Raw genomic sequence first — 22,638 nt, 5'->3', positions numbered from 1 at the left:
ACTGGGTATGTGGAGCTGAGATCCCCAGTCTGGCTCAGGAAGAGCACTTCTCACCAGGCAGGAGAAGATGTTGGACTCCTGTCTGACTGGGATGTAGCTGCTGACACTGAGGAGCCCCTGACTGTCCGTGTCCACTGTGGGGGGCTGTGATGTCACCTCGTTTCCATCCCTGTCTGTCCAGATCACTGCAGGTTGAGGGAACCAGCCCTCTGATCTGCACAGCAGCTGGGCCTGATCTCCTCCAGGGGAGTGGAGAGACACTGAGGGCTGGGAGCCCGGGGCTGTGGATTCGATACAACAGGAGACGTTTCACAGCTGATGAAAGTACACTGGAGTAAATGCAGTTGTCTTCATGCTTTGCTTATAGACATTATATAAGAAAATGTAGATAGAAATTATAGATATGTTTAGAATCAACAGTTTAAAGTTATTTCTTTTTTAGGTTTTTAATTTACAAATGCAGCTTCTCTATTCAGGAATATAGTTAATTTATCAACAAATGAACTGAGTTGAAGTATCAGTGTTGTCAGTGTGTAGGAGAGGGGGATCAGTTTCACAGTGACACAAGACTGGAACAAGACTTGATTTTCTGAGTGATGTGTACTGTCAGTGTAGCATTCTGTTCAATAGGTGGTGTAGATGTCTTTTGTTTTGCAAAGCACTATGCAATGTATTGAATTGTGATATAAAATGCTGTGCTGTTTAGAGTTTTGTTTGTTACACACAGGTGACCGGAATCTCGGTTGTCCTGCGACACAGTAATTACACAGTAATTCTCACACACAATTGCATTCAAATTGTCTGTATGGCTCTCCAATCCTCCAACAAGTCCACTCAATCGTCCAGTTGATCTCATCTATTTAACACTGTCTGCGCTACTCGATTGCTGCTCTGACATTCTGTGCTTTTTTCAGGAAGTGCTTCACCCTTCCTCTGCTCTGAAAAACACCTGAAGTCCTGAGAACCTGAAATATTCCGAAACCTGAGATGTGGAACCTGGAACCTGAAACCTGATCTGAGTCCTGAGAACCGACACCTGACACCTGACACCTGAAACATGACATCTAAAATCTGAGACCTGAGTCCTGTTACCTGGGAACCAAGACCTGAAATATGAAATCAAAAATCTGTAACCTGAGACCCGAGATCTGAGACATGGAACCTGATCTTTCTGAACTCTTGTTGCATTCAAGCCCTGATCTTCCCACAGCCGCCTGCTTTCAGTTTCTCTAATCCTTTCCTCAGTCTGCCATATCCCAGTCTCATCCCTGTTCCTGTCCGGCTGTCTCTGGTGAGTCTCCAGCTCCTTCTCTGCCAGCTGCTGAGGATCCCCGAGTCCCTGCACTTGGGTCCCTGTCGGTCCGCATCACCAAGCCGCGCTGAAACAGTGTTGAGTTGTAATGCGCTTCATGGTGTTGAGTTGGTGTTGCTGTATGACACTGAGTTGAGTTCTACTGTGATGTGTAGTGTTGTGTGTTGTGTAGTGCCGTGCTCAGCTGTGTTGTGTTGATGATGAGACACAGAGGTGATGTGAAATTTTGCTGCTCCTGTGGGATCTGACAGGAGCTGAGACACTGGAGGTCAATTACAACAGGCTGGAAGCAGTAACTAACTGGAGTTCAGCCCCAGTTTAACATGCAGCTCCTACGAAACTACTGCTCCTCCTTCAGACCAATTGACCGCTGAAATTAGACTGTAGCTCCACACTAAACCTGTTCTTAATCACAATGGACCGAAAGTAACAGCTGCTGCCCTCTAAAGGTCACTGAAGTGGGGGACTAATTTAAATACAAATGCTTTAAGCAAAGTGGTTAGTAGTGTACTGAACAGAACACTGGATCACTGGATCACATTAGAACATTCCCAAATATACAGCAGTGGAAATAATATTGTCACTATGGAATGAATTCCCTCTCTTGGAAAATTATTGAAATATTTAACTAAAATTGGTTTTCAGTCAAACCACATTTATTCATAATGCAGTTTATTAGTACATGCATTTATCAATAAGTGTAATTTCTTAGTAATGAACCTTAGTGTATAGATTTATTTGTAGCTGTATGTGGAGCCTTTAGAAAGAAATAAACAATAGTAAATATGAAATAGTAAATTATCAGATATACGGGGGAGTGAAGAGAACTGAAATACATATTTAGATGGGGTGTAAATTTTAATGACGGTGTGACTCTTCCTGGACTGGTACACAGACCCGGCAACGGTGTAACTCTTACTGGACTGGTACACAGACCCAGTGACAGTGTGACTCTTACTGGACTGGTACACAGACCCATCGACGGTGTGACTCTCACTGGACTGGTACACAGACCCAGCGACTGTGTGACTCTCACTGGACTGGTACACAGACCCAGTGACAGTGTGACTCTCACTGGACTGGTACACAGACCCAGCGACGGTGTGACTCTCACTGGACTGGTACACAGACCCAGCGACGGTGTGACTCTCACTGGACTGGTACACAGACCCAGTGACAGTGTGACTCTTACTGGACTGGTACACAGACCCAGCGACGGTGTGACTCTCACTGGACTGGTACACAGACCCAGCGACAGTGTGACTCTCACTGGACTGGTACACAGACCCAGTGAGAGGCGAGCAAAACGCTGGTTTTGGACAAGGACAGGTCAACAACGATAAACTGTAACGACCTGGAAAAGATCTCTTACAGAAGTCTCCTAAGTTTAAATTTGTTTTTTACTTGTAGATGAAGTACACTACCACGTACCAGCAGCTTATATTAATGCTAATTCTGTTTAAGAAATAAAATTACTGATACTATTGGGCATTAGATAGTGGTTTTGTAATGATATGCTAATCCGCTGTAAGAAATATGCAGTACATACCTTTGCCAGTCAGTGTTCGACACCCCTATTACTTATGTATCTAACTCACAAAAGATCCACAAACACAATTTAAAAACTCTTAGATGAAGAGCCACAGATGGAGCCCTGAAAATTTATAGTATTGCAGACACAAATGTAGCCTATAAATATAACCAAAACAGTGAAGGAAAAGGGTTAAGCACTCCCAGAAGCTCTGAACAAACTGTCTGCTTTCACAAGAATTCTCCTTTAATGTAGAAATATGTCAATAGGGGAAAACGTATCGGGAATTACTTTCGTCTTTTGTGCTTACTCTTGCATATAAACCACAGTTCTTCGACTCATACATTTGGATCGCACTGCTACTTTGTGAGCATGTCATTCCTGTATGCATACACAATAAACTCTCTGCGTTTCTCACAGCGAACCTTTTTCTCCAACAGTGATGTGTTTGCTTATTCGTCTGAAGGATCTCAGTACGAATCTGTATCATTTATCAACAGAAATGAAAGCAGTTATAATACGATTCATGGTCAGCCTCAAACCCACAGCTGCTGTACTTGTTTCTGTTGTGTAACAAGTAAAGGTTTATTCCAGCTGAAAAGAGAAGAAACACAACGTTTCGGCTATGGAGTCTTCTTCGGGTGTCATGATGCATTGCATTAGAAGTTACGTACTTATTTTTTATTTTATTAGTTATGTATTTCAGCATGATGCAGGTCATAAAATAGTCGACAGGGACATGCAGTTATACATATATAAACATGAGACAGACTAATTATTATTTATTCGTGTGGCCTACATATAAATGTACTGATCAGATTAATTGAAATGTTCTGATTTGGTGTCCCTGCATGTTGATTAGAAAAACAACAATGTTGAGTCCTCAGCACCGCACCAAGCACAAGCACAAGCACAAGCACAAGTTCAGCTGCTCTCCTTCTTTGTTTCACAGGCTTTTTCATTGCAATTGAGCTCAGAGCTGGAGATGATTTCCAGATAGTACTGTATTAACTAGCCTGCAACTTAGTGCACAGCTAAATTCCAAAGTTCATTGCAATTGACCCCATGTGTTCTAATGTGAGGACTGAACTGACATCACAACACAGGAACCTCAGTGCTCTCTAATGTCCCTGCCTGTGCAGACTGGGAAGTGTTGTACTGTGTTGTGTAGTGCCGTGTTGTACTGTGTTGTGTAGTGCTGTTTTGACACTGACTGAAAGAAAATTGAACTGAAAGACACTCACCTCTCACACCCAGGTCAATAACAGTGTCATCGTCCATCTGTTCAGACACAACCATGCATGTGTACTGTCCATGGTAAGAGCGTCTCACATCTATCAGTGTTAAGACACATTGCCTCTGTGGAGCTCCTTTGGGAATAGACCAGCCCTGTCCCTGTAGGCTGGGCTCACAAGGTTATACTGGCCTGATTTATACAAACACACAAGGTCAAAGTTATCCTTTCTAAACCACCTGATCTCTAGATCCACAGCACTGATGTCTGGTGAGAGGTAACAGGGCAGGACAGCGTCTTCACCAGGGAAAACAAACACAGGAACAGCTGGACCTTGAACCTGAAACCTCTCTGAAAGAGAAAGAACACAGCTGACATGACTCTTCAACCTCAACACAGACAAACACTCTGAGACAAACTGTAGATCATCACTGTCAGAATAAAGCAGAGCAGCTCAGTGACACACAGTGTTTTCTACAAACAGCCCATCACTGATTCAGACCCACATGTGACTGAGGAGCACTGAAGATCAGTGAGTCTCATCTCACCATCTGCTCCTCTTCCTCACACCAGTGTTTCCCAAACTGGGTCTGGATCTCTCACCCAGGACACCCAGATCCTCAGCTTCACTCACTGATAGAAGAGCTGTGACTGTGTTCACTGAGGGTCTGTTACTCTGCAGTGACAGTAGGGGGTTAAATCAGGCTCTTTATCTGTGTATCTGTCTCTGCTCTCTGGTCCTTTATATAGTGAAACACTTCACATACAGAACCCAGATTAAGCTGTTGATTAATACATCTGATAAACAACAGGCAAGATCCAGTCAGGCTCCTTCTACAAGTGTTGGCTGTAACATCTCTCCATCTTCCCCAAACACACTTCTGACACATTGCAATGTCCTGTGTGGTTTGGGTCACTCCAGGACTCCCTCTGTAAGTGATGAGTACCTGTTGTAGCCAATATTAGCTCACACACTGAGGCACAGACTGGCAGAGAGTGTGAAGCAGCTCTCAGGCCAGCAGTGTGACTTGGCCATGATTGACACTGTCTCTGAGTCTGTCAGCTCATCCCACAGGTGCTCAGGGGTCTGATGACAGAGTGACTCAGTGGAGGACATTGATCCCAGACTGACACACAACATCATGAGCAGAAGAAAGGCTGATGACAAGAACAGGCTGTTCAGCCCATCAGTGCTCATCACTGTCCTGCACTTTCACAGCACCAGGCTCAGATGTGAAAGTTCAGAGTCTGTGTCTCCACTGTGTGTCCTGGTGATGTGTTAATACCTCCCAGTGCAGCTGATTGACCTAGTTTAGGGGTCTTGAGATCAAGACTGGGACATCAGTCTTAATGAAAGAATCTGAATCCAGGAATCCAAGACCTGAGACCAGAAATCTGGAACCCTGATCCAGTGGTGTCCTCCTGCAGCCGCCTGCCTTCAGTGTCACAGATCCTTCCCTCTGTCTGCTATCATCCAGTCACAGCACCATTCCTTCTCAGCTGTCTTCCCCATATTATAACCTAACTCCTCCTTTTCCTGCTCTTGCCCTCCTGCCTCTACCCCTGACGTTCTGTCTGGTTCAGTCCTGTATATTCTACCATGTTCAATATATTCAGATTTCTCTGTTTAGCAGCTGCAGCTCCTGATGCCACCTTTCCGGTCCATCTGGTGTCCTACCTGTAGAACAGTAAGCAGGCGTCCAACCATATCTTCTCTGTCCCCTGAAGTCCCTCACAGCTTAATGGTAGTCCAGATTTTCCAGTTCCCTCAAGACTCATATTCCCTTGCTCCACAATCACAGCTCCTCGTTCCAAGGACTCTGGAACTCCTCTCTCTACACTCCCTAGATGCCTTGATGCTCATTCTGCCTCCTGTTCCCCTCTTACTGCAGGAGCACATTAAACAAGGTGCAGACATGAATCTTGTCTGTCTCCTCATTCACTCTATTTGCTCCTTCCAATCCAGAAAAGATCACTGCAGCCTCTGTCTGCTCTTTTGAAATGTACTGAACCACACTGTTCCCAGTGTGTCAAGATCCTTATCTTCTGTGATCTCTATTTAAAAAAACTGGAGTTCAACTCACTGTGGATAAAACATCTGCTCCTCCTGCCATCACTGACTTCCTTGGAATTACTCAGTTCAGAAGAGTTTTGTCTCCTTCCTTCACCAATAAGCTTGACTGCATTCAGTTGCATCTTTCTACTGATTTGTCCATTAGGTCTACACAACCCTTGTCTTGCTCTTATCACTCTTGTCTTTGCTGGGTCAACTCAAGAATGTGATGAAAATCATTCCCAGAGACAGAACATCCATTTGTATTGTGTAGATCTATTCTAGACAACAGTCAGGTCAGATAAATGTTACAATCTTTATGTTATCAGCTTCAGAAATATAATTCTTGGAAACTGTACTGAGATTTTCAGTCATCAGTGTGAAATCAGAGCTCTAGTCAGGTTATTGATTAAAACACCAATAAGAGTCTCACTGTACCTGATCCTGAGACACAGGACTGGTGGAGAAACAGCAGAGTCGCAAAGAGCCACTGTGACTGGTCAGACTCCATCTCTGAAACAAAGAAACACTCTGAAGTAAGAAAAAAAACATACTTATGAGTTACACTTCACATCTGAAATAAAGAAAATCTCTGACAGAGATTAAATGTCTCTGAAAGACACAGGTAGTACTCTTTACTGAAACAGACACTCACCCTGACTTGTCACTGTGCCATATTCCCATTCACAGAAGCACTGATCCTGCAGACTTTTTCACTGAAATACTGAATATTTCCAGAGCAAAAGTACTTCCTGCAGTGAGAAAGTTCCTCTCACTCTTAGTTCTGACCTGACTGTTCACTCACACACTGCTGTACCTGACTGATCTCACTGTCACTCCAGCACACAGCAGCTTCAGTCCTGACCTGACTGTTCACTCACACACTGCTGGACCTGACTGATCTCACTGTCACTCCAGCACACAGCAGCTTCAGTCCTGACCTGACTGTTCACTCACACACTGCTGTACCTGACTGATCTCACTGTCACTCCAGCACACAGCAGCTTCAGTCCTGACCTGACTGTTCACTCACACACTGCTGGACCTGACTGATCTCACTGTCACTCCAGCACACAGCAGGTACTACTCTGACTCTAGCTGTGCACTATAAAGAAAGGAATAGTACTTTATTTTACAATACAATGTGTGGAAATAGAGCAGGATTTCCTGTCTCCCTTTACAGACGGACAATAATATACCAGATTCACACTCACCTTTTTCTATACATACATTGTCATTGATCTCTGCAGTACTAAGCACATTTTACTAAATTAAACCTACAAGGTTCAGAAATCTATCATGTTTCTTGTCTTCTTATACAGCTAGACAATAACACAGCAGATTTATATTCACCTGTTTTTTGTCTTTGCAGTGTTGAGAGATGTTGTTCTGAGAGAGAGAAATGCCATTCAACTACACGAAACACAAAGTGAAAGAAAAACCTTCAGCAGGAGCCATGAAATTTACTGTTTGCCTGTTAGATCCAATACACTGAAAATCCAGTGAAAACAGTGATATCTAGACCTTCAGATTCACATTAATATTTACAGTGAAAATACAGTGAAAACGATGATATTATACACCTTCAGATACACATTAATAATTAATCAGTCGTGTGAATATCTGTACGGTCTGACTGCTACAGGACAGGCCTCACCCTACAGTACACTGTGCTGTTAACTGATGTGAGAATGACAGGATACTTACAGGCTGGATACTCTGATCATACTGGTCTGCGCTCCACTTTCTATTGTTCAGAAAGAAAATAAGATTGTCTGAGGCCTTTTTATAATTAGATTTGAAAAGCGACCTGCTCACTTTACTTCTGACACCCTCTTTATCGCAGTAAAGGACTATTTTCACTTTCACTTACAGAGAGGCAGGAGGATTCTGGGAAACTGGGCAGTGGCTTCAGGGTGTGTTGTTGTGATCATGCAGCTCGAGCACAGATCAGTGTTCAAGAACACAGGAGCTCTGGGACTTTTCTGTAAAACAAGTCTATCAAGCTGAAGCCCAGCTCCTCTTGTCCACAGGCTGCAAGATGTGGCTCTTCTCTCACTTAAAGGGGAAGTTCAGCTCCTGATTACCTGCCTGTGAGGCAGTGAGATCCTGAGTGAGGGAAAGGAGCTGTCAAGATAAGATGTGTGTAACCCTAAGTAAGACCTCTTGGGAGAAAAGGGATTTGTCCAGGGTCGAGTCTGGAAGGAGAGCGTGTGAGAGCTCCAGTAGAGATCTTGTCTCTAGTGATGATGAGGCAGGTTTACAGGCCTGTGGGCTCTGCAAGTGAGGGGTGCTTGAGAACAGAAGGGGCTCACAGGTGCTGGACAGGGGGGCTGTGTGCTGGTTCCTTTGCCAGGTTCAATGGTGATGAAGTGTGATGCCAAGGAGCGTCAGCACCTGGAGGAGTGGAGCGTCTCTGGGTGAGGTAGAGTGTACCTGTCACCATCGTCATCCCTCCTCTAGAGGGCGCTCAGACACTTTTGTGTTGAGTTCATTATCACGTTCCCCTGCCCGTCTTGTTTCTTTATTTAAACCCGGTGCTCCAGAAGCTCGTGGCTCTGCATTGAAAGACTGATGCCCGAAGGCCCCCCTACCATCAAGTCACCCTACGTCCGCGGCTTGAGGGCACAGGCTTCCTAACGGTGTCCAGACCAGCTGAGTCCGGGGCTCGGAGCGCCTGGCCTCGTCACTCCATTTTTAATCTCCTGGTTCCATGTCCCTGTTCCTGCTTTTAATCGTCTTGTCTTGGATGGATTCCCTGGTTTGGGATTTTGGACTGCACCCGGATTTCCTACATTGGACTGTTCCCTGGACGCCTGCATTCCCCCCTTGCACCTGATCACCATCAGCACCGCCCCTGTTCGCCATCCCTTCTCTTCCTGACTGTGTTTTCCCCGTAGCCCTTTTCCAGTCACTTCCAGATTATACCGTCTGCACAGGGTCCTAAACTACGCATCCTTACAGCACCTGCCCCCCACAGCGGAGAGAGAGGAGTCCTGAAGCACAGGGTGGTCCCAAGTGCTCCCTGGGACTTCATAGCAGCAGACTGAGGGGTGTCTCTAAACAGCAAAGCAGCTGCTGTATATAAAGATCTGCTGGGAAAGGTAGTGAAGAGAGCTGTTTGAGGACTGTGAGCATAATTTAGGTGTCAAAATTGGAGAAAAGATCGGGAAAGGAATAAAAAACTGTTTCAAAGTCTAAGCATCTCTTTGAGGTGAAGTGGATCAATCAGATGGAGGAGAGAACCAGACACTGCCTGGATCAGACTGTCCCTCCACACTGAGCTCACAGACAAGGAGCACACCGTAAGGACAACAGACACAGGAAGAGTTAGAGGACAGTGGCTGAGACTGGAGGATGTTGTCTGTGGCTCAACAATATTCCAGACAATATTCCAGTTTTGCATGGGGCTTGAATGGATTTTAAAAAAGGTATATGTAAAATCCTGCATAAAGCTTTCATGAAGCACCTCATTCTGGGAAACAAACATGGCAAAAGGTGTTAGATTAGACTTGATTGCAACTTTTATTGTGTAAATGCTGAGTGTAACAGTATGTGTGACACAGACCCAGCACAGCAGATCCTGTCAGCTCTGTCTCTGCAGGCAAGCAGGGTGGAGACAGCATCATGCTGTGGGGCTGCTTCTCAGCAGAGACTGTAGAGCTCGTTAGGATTGCAGGTATAATGGACAGAGCAAAGTACAGGCAAATACTGGAGGAAAACATGTTCCAGTCCACTAAAGACTTAAAACCACAAATCACCTTTCAGCAGGACAATCACCCAAAGTACAAGGTCAAACTGCTCTGGAGTGGATGAAGAATAAGGAAGTTAATATCCTTGAGTGTCCCAGTCAAAGTGCTGACTTGAATCCTATTGGGAATCTGTGGAAAGGCTTGAAAATAAATGATTTCTAATCAACTTGAGGGAGCTTGAAGAAATCTGACAAGAATAATGGACAAAAAATAAACCAGACCTTTCCAAAAAGACCTTTCTCTCTTTAGTTTTTGATTAATATTTCCTGTATCTTATCTTACACTTGGAAGCCTTCAGTGTAATTTTCCAATATGGTACACAGATCTCTGCAGTAAGACAGTAAGACACTGTTCTGTTCACAATGTACTTAATAATACCAGCCTACAGTCCAACATACAGTAGCACTAACAAAACCTGATTCTTCATTATATTCAGAAAAGAGATTCAGAAAAGCCTGTAGGAGTCTACTGTGAGGATTCATGATTCTCCTCAAGGCTGAGCTGTGTGATCACAGGTTCAGTCCTGGATCATTTCCCCTGTGGTGTCACACAGGCTGAGCCCTGTCCAGTGTAGAGTCAGTGGGCTCCCAGGTGTTTTCAAGCATGTGAAGTTTTCTCCTCTATTCTCTTTGGTGCTAAAGTTCTGCTATGGGATAATGCTGTCTGTGACATTTTTATCACTGCAGTCTATCCCAGCATGCAATGAGCACAAGATAGGATAACTCTTGACAGGACACTAATTAATAAGACACTGAGTCTCAACACAGCAGTGGCTCTGTGGCTAAGGATCTGTGCTTGTGACTAGAAGGTTGGTGGTTCAAGTCCTGCAGCTGGCAGAGGAATCCTACTCTATTGTGCCCCTGAGCAAGGCCCTTAACCCCAACTACTCCAGGAGTACTGTACAATGGCTGACCCTGTGCTCTGACCCCAAGCTTCTCTCCCTGTCTGTTTCTCATGGACAGCAAGCTGGGGTATGTGAAAAGATGAATTCCTAATGTAAGAAATTGTATATGGCTAATAAAGCAACATTATTATCATTATTAATTATATCATAAGATCCTCCAGAGGTACAATAAGCATGTACATCTTGTTTTCTGTCAGCAGTATGTCCTCTCTACCTGGCTCACACTGTGTGCAAGAACACCTCTGTCCTTTGAGGACTGAGGGACACTCTGACTGTGTTACTGCTGTACACTACACAGTCACAAAGAAGAAAAGAGCACATTGTCACAACTATTGTAAGTAACTACTGAGAAATCTAGATGTAATAGGTAATACATGTCTATATGACCAGCAGCCAAATCACCCTGCAACTCTCAACTTTCAGCCCCACTGGAATTCAGCAGGTGTGAGCCTGGTCAGTACCTGGATGGGAGACCTCCTGGGAAAAACTAAGGTTGCTGCTGGAAGACGTGTTAGTGGGGCCAGCAGGGGGCACTTACCCTACTATCTATGTGGGTCCTAATGTCCCAGTATAGTGACGGGGACACTAGACTGTAAAAAGGCGCCGTCCTTCTGATGAGACATAAAACCGAGGTCTGACTCTCTGTGGTCATTAAAAATCCCAGGGAGTTTCTTGAAAAGAGTAGGGGTGTAACCCCGGTGTCCTGGCCAAATTTCCCATTGGACTTTATCAATCATGGCCTCCTGATAATCCCCATCTATGAATTGGCTTCATCACTCTGTTCTCCCCTGATAGCTGGTGTGTGGTGAGCGTTCTGGCGCACTATGGCTGCTGTCACATCATCCAGGTGGGGCTGCACACTAGTGGTGTTGGAGGGGAGTCCCCATTACCTGTAAAGCACTTTGAGTGGAGTGTCCAGAAAAGCGCTATATAAGTGTAAGCAATTATTAGTAGTAGTAGTATTATTATTGTCAACATTTCCAGTTCTCAGGAGCTTCAAAGCAAAGAGATGTTTGCTAAGATTCAGGGGTGATCAAAGCAATAATATAGTTTACCTTGGTTAATTAAGTTCTGGGTAAATGATTTAGTGTCTATCAAGAGTTCAGGAACAGGGTATAAAAACAAGCAGGTACAGACAGCAGGAGAAAGGAAGACAAGAGGGGGCAGGAGCACAGCAAGACAGAAGATCACCAGGAAAGAACAGGTCGGAGTTCAGTATTTGAATCCTATTAAGAGAGCTTGCTATCCTGAGGTTTTTATGGAGCTCTGATTTCCTGTGTAAATCCTTTGGTTAAAAGAGGCCTCTCCTGGCTAGTGTTAGTGTTAGTGTAGAAGAGGGAGATTTGTTCCCATTCGTTTTGCAGCAGCTGGGTCTGCAGAGAGATTTTACCACATGTTGTGTTTTGTTTAGTTCAGAAGGCAGCTTTCTCTTCTTTTGGCCTTTGGAGGTGTTAAATACATGGTAGCCGTCTGTTTTTCTCTGAATGTTTAGGATATGGGCCTCTGAAACACCTTGCTCAGTAAATTGTATGTTTACGTTGTGTGTATTGCCATTGTTAATAAATATTTGTTTAACCAAGTTTGCCTGAATTACTACTCACCAAAGTCGTGCCAGAGTACAAAGTGCTCATGGCCCTCTAACTATACCCACCGCTCAGATATATTCTGTCATATTCTGTCATGATGCAGATGATAGAATCCGGAATAGAATAGATGATAGATGATCGTATCCGGAAGGTAGTGAAACCAACAGAGAAGACTAGGAACGGGGCTGGTAGACGAACAGGGGGTGTGTTGACGGTGCGCTGGTGCTGGGGGGGGGTGGTCCATACGACAATCCAGAGGGAGTCCGTAGGGAAAGCCAGGGTGAGCAAAAGGTCCAGAGCCGGGTGATCCATCCATGACTGACGAGACAAAAGTTAAAAGCCGGAATCCGGTGAAGGGTCAGGGAATAAAAAGGGTAACGGGGCCCAGATGGTCAGGACGCCGTCGAGCCCTGGACTGGCGGGTAGGCGGGCTTCCGGGCGTCCATCTTCCAAAGCTGTGACTGGAATGGTAGGAGCGTCTACCTTTTGTAGGGAGGGGCTGGATAGGAGGCAGGTGCAGGAAAATCAACACAAACAAGAAAGAGCCAGAGGGCTCAAGCAAGAGGGGGGACAACGTATTCATTACTCATTTCACATTAATACCAGAGTTATAGGCATCAGAGAGAGCTCTCCTGGAACTTGAACTTTTACCACGTCATTATCAGAATTAACAGAATATGAATTCAGTTCAGTTTATTGTCATCTGCACAAGTTCAATGACAGGCTTATTTGTATGTCGGCTCCAATACAAGGACAATCATAAACACAATCACACAATCATAAACACAGAACAGCAGCAGCAACAATGAGTAAAAAAACATACAACTTAAAACACATCAGTGTGAGCCAGTGGTAGATACAGAATACAGACGTCTTCTGCCCACAGAATTCTTCAGTCTAGATGAGCCCCCAGGCTCTCCCATGCGTTAGAAACTCTGTAAGTGTAGGTTCTGCACCACCTGTGACCTTTCATTGACCTCTATAGCACTTCCTGTTGACCTTTTCACCTTCAGACTTGGCAATGTACTGAGGCATGACCTCTCATTGACCTCTATTGCACTTCCTGTTGACCTTTTCACCTTCAGACTGGGTGATGAGCTGAGACATGACCTCTCACTGGTCTCTGCCCTTCACTGTGCAGGAGTTTCTGCTGTCTCTACATCAGCTACAATCTGTGTGTGTGTGTGTGTGTGTGTGTGTGTGTGTGTGTGTGTGTGTGTGTGTGTGTGTGTACAGTCTACCTGCTCTCCGATTTCTTCTTCTGTCACTGCACTACCTCCCTCTGTCCTTCCTGTCCTCTTCTGACCTCTAGAACTTAGTTTGCATGATCTAGAGGCAGCTGTTGAATGAATGGGGTTTACTTTCAACATCACAACAGAAAATAATTGCTTACTGTACATAGTTTTCTCTTTGGTCAGTGAGAAGTATTTTACAAGGTTTATAAAAGTGTGTGCAGTATAATAAACAGCGAATTAATCCAGGTAATATTGTCCCCTACCAGCTCGTCTGATACTCCTGGAGTGTCAATTCAAAATGACAGAAGTCAAGTCCCTCTGATTCACCCCTCTGTCTGCTTTCACTCTGATCAGTGTCAGGCACCTCAGTGGCCCCTCCCACTGAACCTTGACCAGCCAATCATTCTGCTCTGAACTGGCTGAATACATCTGTCACTCATGTGTCTTCTGCTCTCTGATTAGCCTGCCAGTCTGTCAATCACCAGGACTCACTGTTACATAATTGAAGTTGTAGATTATTGTGTCTTCCACTTTATCAAATGACTCTCTCTGAAAATCAATTCTCATACCCAACTGCTCTAGAAAACTTTGGTTTCTCAACAGGTGAATCTACCTTTAACCACACAGTACAAAACCTCCAAGCACACCACCGACAGGAAAGTGTGGAGTGAAACTGGTACCATGTGTTACTGACAAGAGCCCAGCCCAGCTCCCTGAGAGAGGAAACACCACTCAAGAGCAACACTGAAGCTCAGAGTGAGGATCCTCAGTTCAACACTATCAACAAAAATAAATTAATGTTAAATATATCTGATATTGCTTTACAAAAAACTTGATTTTCCATCAAACACCTGACAATTGTAAATTTGTAATTAATATTTCTAATAATATGTTAATGGCAAAACAAAAGTGTACTACTTAATAATTTACTCAAATATTTTTTTAATTTGAAAAACATTACATGTGTGACCTACTGTTTAATTTAAACATTTCGAACTGTCAGATTAACAAACACTTTTCTAGTTGTGAAGTTGTAACCCAGAAGATTTGCTCTTGAAGTGACACAGACCCTCAGTCAGTCCCCACAGTGAGCAGAGAGCAGCAGGCTGTCTTCATGACTTCTGCCTGTCAGCTGCTGACATGTTCAGTCCTCACCTCTCAGGGCTCGGTGCTACTCTCAGTTCCAGGTCTCCAAGACCACAATAACCACATGTTGCAGAAGGGGTGGAGCTGAGATTGTACAGTGAGCAGACTTCCTCAGACAGTTCCTGCACCTTCCTCATTATAACACTATGACAGCAACAAGATCCTTATTTTAGGAGGACAATAATGACTGAAAGATTACAACAGAACAGAATTAAAGACACCTCACAGGAACAACCAAATAAATAAAGTACATCCTGAGACTTTGTGTGGACTGAATGGTAATTAAAACCAGTCAGTGTGAAGTGAGTCAGAGCTGAGGGCAGTCTACACTCTGATGAGACACAGCTGTGGGAGGTCCTATAAGAGCAGGTTGGATATTTACCTCTACACTCTGATGATACACAGGTTTGGGAGGTCCTATAAGAGCAGGTTGGATATTTACCTCTGTGCTCTGATGAGACACAGCTGTGGGAGGTCCTATAAGGGCAGGTTGGATATTTACCTCTGTGCTCTGATGAGACACAGCTGTGGGAGGTCCTATAAGAGCAGGTTGGATATTTACCTCTGTGCTCTGATGAGACACAGCTGTGGGAGGTCCTATAAGAGCAGGCTGCCAGGCCTGGTTTGGCCTTAGTTGAGAGAGAGGACAGATGATTTAATAGTCTGGCATGTACACCACACCTGAGTATGAACAGTAGACCAAGAGTAACACTGAAGCTCAGGATGAAGGTCCGCAGTTCAACATTATCAACAAGAACAGTGTCAGAAACTCCAAACACCGTCTCAAGACAATCAAGTAAGATATCATGGCTGACAGTGTCAAAAGCAGCCCTGAGATCAAGAAGGATGAGGACAGAAAGAGAACCAGAATCAGAAGCTGTTAAAGATCACTAGTGACTTTGATGGCAGTTTCTGTGCTGTCTAAGTGTCTGAAGCCATTATGGTTCAAATAGGTTATTTGCAATGAGATGATTATTTAATTAAATAACAACAACATGTTCTATCAAGAACTTTTAAAATTAAAAGAGGGTTTCAGCCTAATGAACCGATGTACTTATTACACTTCACTCTGTGAGAAATGAAGGAGGCCACTAATTGATTCTCCTTCCCACATACTCTCCTGTCCCCTGATTTGCTTCGGTCTCTCTTTTAATTGAAATTCCATGTGGTTTTTTCTCTCTTAACTTCTTCAACAAGTTTCTTTTTCTGGTTACTATAATAACATTGGATGTGTCATTTAAATAAGTAAAATTAAAAAGAGCTCAGTTATGGGTGAATCACTGCTACTGAGCTCCATCTTATGTGCTGTGTTTCTAAAAAAGTTTTACCTTTTCAGCTCTGGAAAATAGCTCATTGTTAATCTTCTGAGCCAGAATCATGCGTGAAAACTTTGACTGTCTAGTCCTCCTTTCAGTCCCAATGGGGACTCAGTCTTGCTCAGCTTTATTCATAGACTCTTTCTCCTGGTCTGGAAAAACACATTTAGAAAGACATGGAAGTGAATGAAACACACCTGGGAGACAACACAGTACACTGAATATGTAATAAACTGGTATAACTAATGTAAGTGTATTTTTGGAATAATAGGAAATATGCTTGTTACAATATATTATTGGAAATATATTTTTCATTATAATTCAAGTATAACTTAAGGAATTATGAGTTGATTTAAATATATACTGTATTTTCATTATATTGAAAGACACTGAATTTTCAATATATTCAATCTAATTTATATCAATAAATAGCTGGTGGGAAATAGATGGCTGGTTTCTTGGCTTCATGATCTGTGTAACTGCTGACAAGGGTAATGAGGAAGAGTAGGCAGACTCCTCCAACACTCCCACACTGGAGCCAATGGTGTCACAGTCAGCACAGCCCCAGAGACAGGAGAGGTGAGACTGAAAACATCTGGGAGTCTGGCTGAGAGCCCACTGACTCTACACTGGACAGGGCTCAGCCTGTGTGCCACCACAGGGGAAATGATCCAGACTTGAACCTGTGATCACCCAGCTCAGCCCCAGAGCAGAGCTTTTGCACCAGAGACAGGAGAAGTGAGACTGAAAACACCTGGGAGTCTGGCTGAGAGCCCACTGACTCTACACTGGACAGGGCTCAGCCTGTGTGCCACCACAGGGGAAATGATCCAGACTTGAACCTGTGATCACACAGCTCAGCCTTGCGTAGTGCCTGTACTTGTGAACACACTCAATAGACAAGAGGAGCTGGGCTCCAGCTTGATATACCTGTTTAGCAGAAAAGTCCCAGAGCTCCTGTACTCTTGAACACTGATCTGTGCTCGAGCTGCATGATCACAACAACACAGCCTGAAGCCACTGCCCAGTTTCCCAGAATCCTCCTGCCTCTCTACGCTACAGCAGAAAGTGAAAATTGAAAGCAAAAATAATCCATTACTGCAATAAAGAGAGTCTCCGAAGTGAAGGTCACTTTTCAAATCTAATTATAAAGAGGCCTCAGACAATTATATATTTCTTCCTGAACAATAGAAACTGGAGCTCAGACCACAATTTTCAGAGTATCCAGCCTGTAAGTATCCTGTGATTTTCATACCAGTTAACAGCACAGTGTGCTGTAGGATTAGGTGCTGTCCTGTCGCAGTCAGACAGTTCAGATATTCACACGACTGATGAATTATTAATGTATATCTGTAGGTGTAAAATATCACAGTTTGTGCTGTATTTTCACTGTATTTGCATGGATAACAGGCAAACAATACATTCCACGGCTCCACTTGAAAGTTTTTCTTTCACTTTGTGTTTCCTGTAGTTGAATAGTGCTTCTGTCTCTCTGGACAACATCTCTGAACACTGGAAAGATAAAAAACTTTTCTCATCAGTCCGGACTGTAGTTCACACTGTAAACATCCCGTCAGTATAAAACCAGGTGAGTGTTAATCTGCTGAAAGTGAGACTCCCCTCACTACCACACTACAGCTGGATAATTCTCTAAGTGTCTGTTTCTGTGAAATCTTCACAGAGATGAGCATTGATCTATCAGAGATTTTTTTAAAAGGTGAAATGACATTAGAGGGGTTTTATTTGAAATATCTGACTTTTTTCTATTTCAAACGGTTCATATCAGACAAGATGTTTTTATATTTTAGTGATTATCCCTGACCCAGTCTGAGTATTTCTATACTTCTGAGTTGAAGTGTGACCAACCTGAATGTTTCTGTATTTCCAAGATGAATTCTTATTAATCACAGTGTTTTCTCTTCTCTGTTGTAGAGATGAATTGTGACTGATCAGTGTGTTTCTTCATTTGAGAGATTAAGACTGCCCACTCAGAGTCTTTCATTATTCCAGGTCTGCTGTCTGACTAATCTCAGTGTTTCTGTATTGCAGGTATGAAGTCTGACAGTTCAGCGTGGCTCTCTGTGACTCTGTTGCTTCTCCTCCAGTCCTCTGCTTCAGTATCAGGTACAGTGAAGAGAGACTCTCTCATTTCATTAGCCATGTTTTTATATGACTGTAACAGAGGCTGTTTTCTGTGTCCTGGTCAAGCAGACAGGAGCTTATTTTTAAATACCTTTCCTCACTCCTTAGAGAATTTCACTAACCATGTCTCAGTAAGGCTCTCCTCCTGTGTGCCCACTGGAATTCCTCATGGACATGGAGCTGGTCAAGGGTGTTCCTTAGGGATCAGACAGCTGTGAGAGTAGCGGAGGGGAGAGGAGGGTGTACCTTCCTATTTAACCCCTTCAGTCTCTGCCACACTCCTCCCCTTCATCCTCATGTCCTTGTTTCCTTCTTCAAACCCCTGTGTTCATGATAATGTCCAGGATTGTCTGCAAGTTTAGCTCCAGTTGTTCATGTGATCGGAGAGCCAAAACACTCTCCCATGTGCCTCAAATATCCACACTGTCCCCTTCAAGCTCTCAGCTCACACAGATGACAGTCCACAGGTAATCCTCACAATAGCCAGCAGCAGTATAAATAGTCTTTATGACTTTTAATGAGTCACAGGGAAGCAATCCTCCTCAGTTTCCTAAGTGGTGGAGACATGAAGACTTGTTTGTTGGTGAGACCTAAACACACACGTACCCCAAACACAGATGGTTGATTTACACATCACTGTTCAATAAGCACAGAGTGTCTGTCTGAATAAACATTCCTGTTCAGTGTTACCAGAGTCATTCAGTTTTTTACCCCACATGATGGTAAAACGTGTCTGAAACCTGTTAACATGAGAGTTAAACCACAGCTTATTTTCTGGATTATTTCTTTCCTAATAGACAGACCTCAATGTGTCAGATTCAACCAGCAGGGCAGCACAATGACATTGATCTCCACTGGCTCTGCTCAAGGCTCAGCCATTCCTCCTGCTCTTCTCACATTGTAGACAGGTGACTGGAGGAGCCCAGACCAGACATATGTTTACTCATGGGCTCTGATGACACAGTGCCTTGGGGCAACCTTGTTGTGCCTTTATATAGCAAAGAGTGATTGTAGACACGTCTATTCAAGAGGCTAAGCTCCACTCTACACTTGACAGCTTAGGCCTGTGGTACCAAGATCATTTCCTTCACTTGAATGTTAATAAAACAAAAGAAATGGCCTAATCATCGATACAAGAACACTCACAGTCCTAAAGCCATGATCATCAATAGCAGCACAAGAACACTCACAGCCCTAAAGGCATGATCATCAATAACAGTACAAGAACACTCACTGCAAACCATTTATAGATGTTTTATAGAATTGGTCCTTACATTCAGCATCCTGGTTTGGGTTTCTTAGCATCTCCAACCAGAGCTGGTTGTGTCTCTCAGTGGTGTCTCTCAGTGGTAGAATAGTGAGCTCTAGACAGCGTACTCTTAAAGACCTGTATTATTGTATAACACACATCTTGTAGGATTTCAAAGTGTGTTTTTTTGTAGTTTTTGTATTTGTATGCGTGTATTTCTGGTCAGTGTATAAATTCTGCAATCACATTGTCCTGGGTCCTATCACCCCCTCTGTATGTCCTTTTCCCACCTGTATCAGGACATGTCCCTGCCTGTGAAGACTAAGCCTGTCTGTCCAGCTTCATACCTGCATCCATTAGTCCACTGAAGTCTAAGGGTTTCCCTCTGTCTCCTTCTTCACCATGAAAAAGGAGATGTTAAGATTTATGGACATATCTCATCACCTCCTTCCTCTTATTCACCAGCGTCTTTATAATGAATTCACCTCTTTTATAAGCCTATTGGGTAATGTCAATATTTATATAATATATAACACACTTGCCTGTTGACTTTTTAAATTGTGTGTGATTTGGTTGTACGATCCATGTATGAAGGATGGGTTTTAATGTACCCAGCACCACAGGTGAAGTTCCATCTAAGTCTAACCCTCCTCTCAAATGAAGAAGAGCTGCACAGACACTGTTATGAAGCCCCTTTGCTGTGCAGGAATGCTAATTAGTCAGGGAAGAACCTTTGTCTTTGATGTCACATCGAATACAGGAGCTTCAGATAAAACTCACATAATAGCCCAGAGAAGACATTTTCACCTCCAAAGGTGTGAAAAAGTTCCTTCTCACCCTCCTCTCAAATGAAGAAGAGCTGCACAGACACAAAGCCTCTTTACTGTGAAGATAATCAGTCAGACAATCCTCAGGTCAGGGAAGAACCTCCTGCCCCAGGGACAGGACAGAGGAGCCTTCCAGAAAAACACTTCAGAAGCACCAGGGCCATGGGGAAAGGCCCGGCTTTAAAAACTCAGCTGACAGAAATATGTATTTATTTGTGTATCCATATGTATGTAAAAAGGATACAGTGAGAAGCTCCTTAGGTGACCCAGCTATGAGGTATCATGACATGCTACTTACATTTTTTTCAGAAAATGCAATTGTTTGCTACAGTTCCCTCTTAAAGGCTCAAATGGCAGCTCTTGTGGTGCATTAGGATACTGCAGACAGATGTCATTTCACGTCCCCCTGCCTCAGGACTGACTGAGAAAGCAAACAGCAGGCGTTGTCTAGGCAGTCATGTGACTTGAAAAATAAGACTCTGTATCTCGGGAACGAAAGCAGCCCGGAAGCTACTTTCAACGGCACAACCTAGCACAAACAGAGCACTAACAGATGAGGGTGGTTTGCTTCTCCTGCCCTGCTGTAGGGGGGCTGAGTGATGTCACACTCATGAAAAAACAAGGCGCTATACAATATCTTGAGCATGAACACATGCTGCTTCAACACCACAAACCAGTACAAACGCAGCACTAATGAATGTGGGGGGTTTCAATGTTTGTGTTGTTTGTGGGGAGGGGGGCAACTTCACAGAGCTTAAGGATTGAAATATACCATAACATGTACTGTACTGTTTAATATGATAATTATACTTATTTCCACTTACAACTAACAATATTAATGTTCTTAACATGACCACTTAATATATTTGACTGACAAGAATTCAGTATTCATATCTGACCCCCACAACCTCCAGTGTACACTTTATATACACTTTTAAACAAAGACAAACACTTAAACCTTTACCAATGAAACAATAACATCCCTAAATATTAACTTACTGACATTCCTTAAAGGAACTAACTCAGGCTGGTATGTTTGCTTAAAAATGAGAAAGTACAACAGGAGGGTTTCCAATCAATCCAAGTGGGTTAAAACTAAAACATCACTAAATCCTCACCAGTGACATTCCTGGGGTCAGTGTGGGGCTGCTCCTGAGACAGTGCTGTACCAGCTCACACTGTGAGCAGCTGTGTAGAGGGGGAGGCTCATGCAGACTGTGTGCTCTTTCTCTTCCAGAGGTTTTACAGCTTGCTGGTCCAGCTGCTCCTGTAGTTGTGTCCCCTGGTGAAGACGCTGTCCTGCCCTGTTACCTCTCATCCAGAGAGAGTGCAGAGGACCTGGAGATCAGGTGGTTTAGAGGAGATTATACAGCCCCTGTGTGTCTGTACCAGAACCGCAGGTATAACTCTGACAGACAGGACCCAGCCTACAGGGGAAGGGTGGAGCTTTTCTCCAATGAGTTCTCCAGAGGCAATGTGTCTTTAGCACTGAGAAACATCACTCGCTCTGATCATGGACAGTACAGATGTATGGTGCTGTCTGATTTCTGGGAAGATGACACTGTTATTGACCTGTCTGTTAGAGGTGAGTGTTTAAAATGTAACTAATCGTTTCCCACAAAATAATTATTGTGCTGCATAATAGCAATTCTATAAAACATTTTTATGATAATGTGGGTGTATTGAATACCACTGATTGATACTACATGTAATCGTAATAATAACCTTAACTGAGGAGCACTTCAAACACAGACTGATAAAGTTGACATTAATAAGAAACCTGTCTGACTCTGAGCCCCAGCAGAGACAAATCACATGACAAACATCTCAGACCTTAGTGAGACTTTCTAACAGTAATTGTGGAAGTTTTAAGTGAAAAACCAAAACCTTCTCTTGAATTGTGTTCACTCTGAAACTCGGATCAGAACACAGAATTGTCATGTTTTCCCAAAAAGAATAAATTCACCTTTACTTGTTGAGCCCCTGTCAGGCTCGTAAGCCCCTCCTCTTAAGGAGGCTCCAGCCCTTCCTAGTTTAGTGTTGATCTCCTGCACCTGCCTCCGGTTCCTGCCCCCCCGCTGTACAAGCCAGGCGTTCCTGCCAGTCTGGGCTCAGCTGTGGAAGATGGACACCCGGAAGTCCAGGAGCGACTCAGCGGCACAGGCTTCATCACGGTGTCCTGATCTTCTGGGTCCGGGATGAGGGAGCGTCTGGCCCCGTGACCCCCTTTTATTCCCCCGACCCTCCGCCAGATCCCGCTCCGGCTTGTAACTCTGTTCGTCTGTCAGGATGGATCACCCGGTCTTGGACTACTGCTACACCCATGGAAGTACTTATGTACTTAGAAATAT

At 43.8% G+C, this 22,638-nt stretch overlaps 2 protein-coding genes and 1 long non-coding RNA gene across 8 annotated transcripts in view; 1 reads left to right on the top strand and 2 right to left on the bottom strand.

The window, feature by feature from the left end:
- Positions 1-7,997, bottom strand: part of LOC148659666 (butyrophilin subfamily 2 member A1-like) — a 38,126-nt gene extending 30,129 nt beyond the window's left edge. Inside the window, exons 1-2 of the mRNA XM_088637553.1 lie at positions 7,838-7,997; positions 6,569-6,643 (exon numbers count right to left, since the gene is read on the bottom strand). Coding sequence (XP_088493679.1) covers positions 6,569-6,641 — 73 coding nt within the window. The 5' untranslated portion in view covers positions 6,642-6,643; positions 7,838-7,997. The remainder of the gene's footprint in view (positions 1-6,568; positions 6,644-7,837) is intronic.
- The window catches only part of LOC148659660 (butyrophilin subfamily 1 member A1-like), a 179,114-nt gene that overhangs the window by 68,157 nt on the left and 88,319 nt on the right, over positions 1-22,638 (bottom strand). The window contains exon 4 of one of the 4 annotated variants that reach the window (XM_088637481.1): positions 3-281. The exons of the other annotated variants lie outside the window; for them this stretch is intronic. Within the exon in view, the coding sequence (XP_088493607.1) occupies positions 3-281 (279 nt within the window). The remainder of the gene's footprint in view (positions 1-2; positions 282-22,638) is intronic. 4 annotated transcript variants of the gene reach the window in all.
- On the top strand, positions 17,102-20,007 carry LOC148659665 (uncharacterized). Of its 3 annotated transcripts, none has more exons than XR_015939750.1 (4): positions 17,102-17,300; positions 17,541-17,657; positions 18,119-18,193; positions 19,760-20,007. It is a non-coding gene; the product is annotated as an uncharacterized LOC148659665 (long non-coding RNA). The 3 variants fall into 3 exon arrangements; XR_015939749.1 differs by lacking the exon at positions 19,760-20,007 and adding an exon at positions 19,009-19,025; XR_015939751.1 differs by lacking the exons at positions 18,119-18,193; positions 19,760-20,007 and adding an exon at positions 18,002-18,020 and having other exon boundaries at positions 17,104-17,300.

Source organism: Lepisosteus platostomus, chromosome 6 (genome assembly GCF_059453375.1).
Source record: "Lepisosteus platostomus isolate fLepPlt1 chromosome 6, fLepPlt1.hap1, whole genome shotgun sequence".
NCBI lineage: Eukaryota > Metazoa > Chordata > Actinopteri > Semionotiformes > Lepisosteidae > Lepisosteus > Lepisosteus platostomus.
The sequence above is the reverse complement of the archived record's forward strand: the minus strand, read 5'-3'. Positions and strand labels throughout refer to the sequence as shown.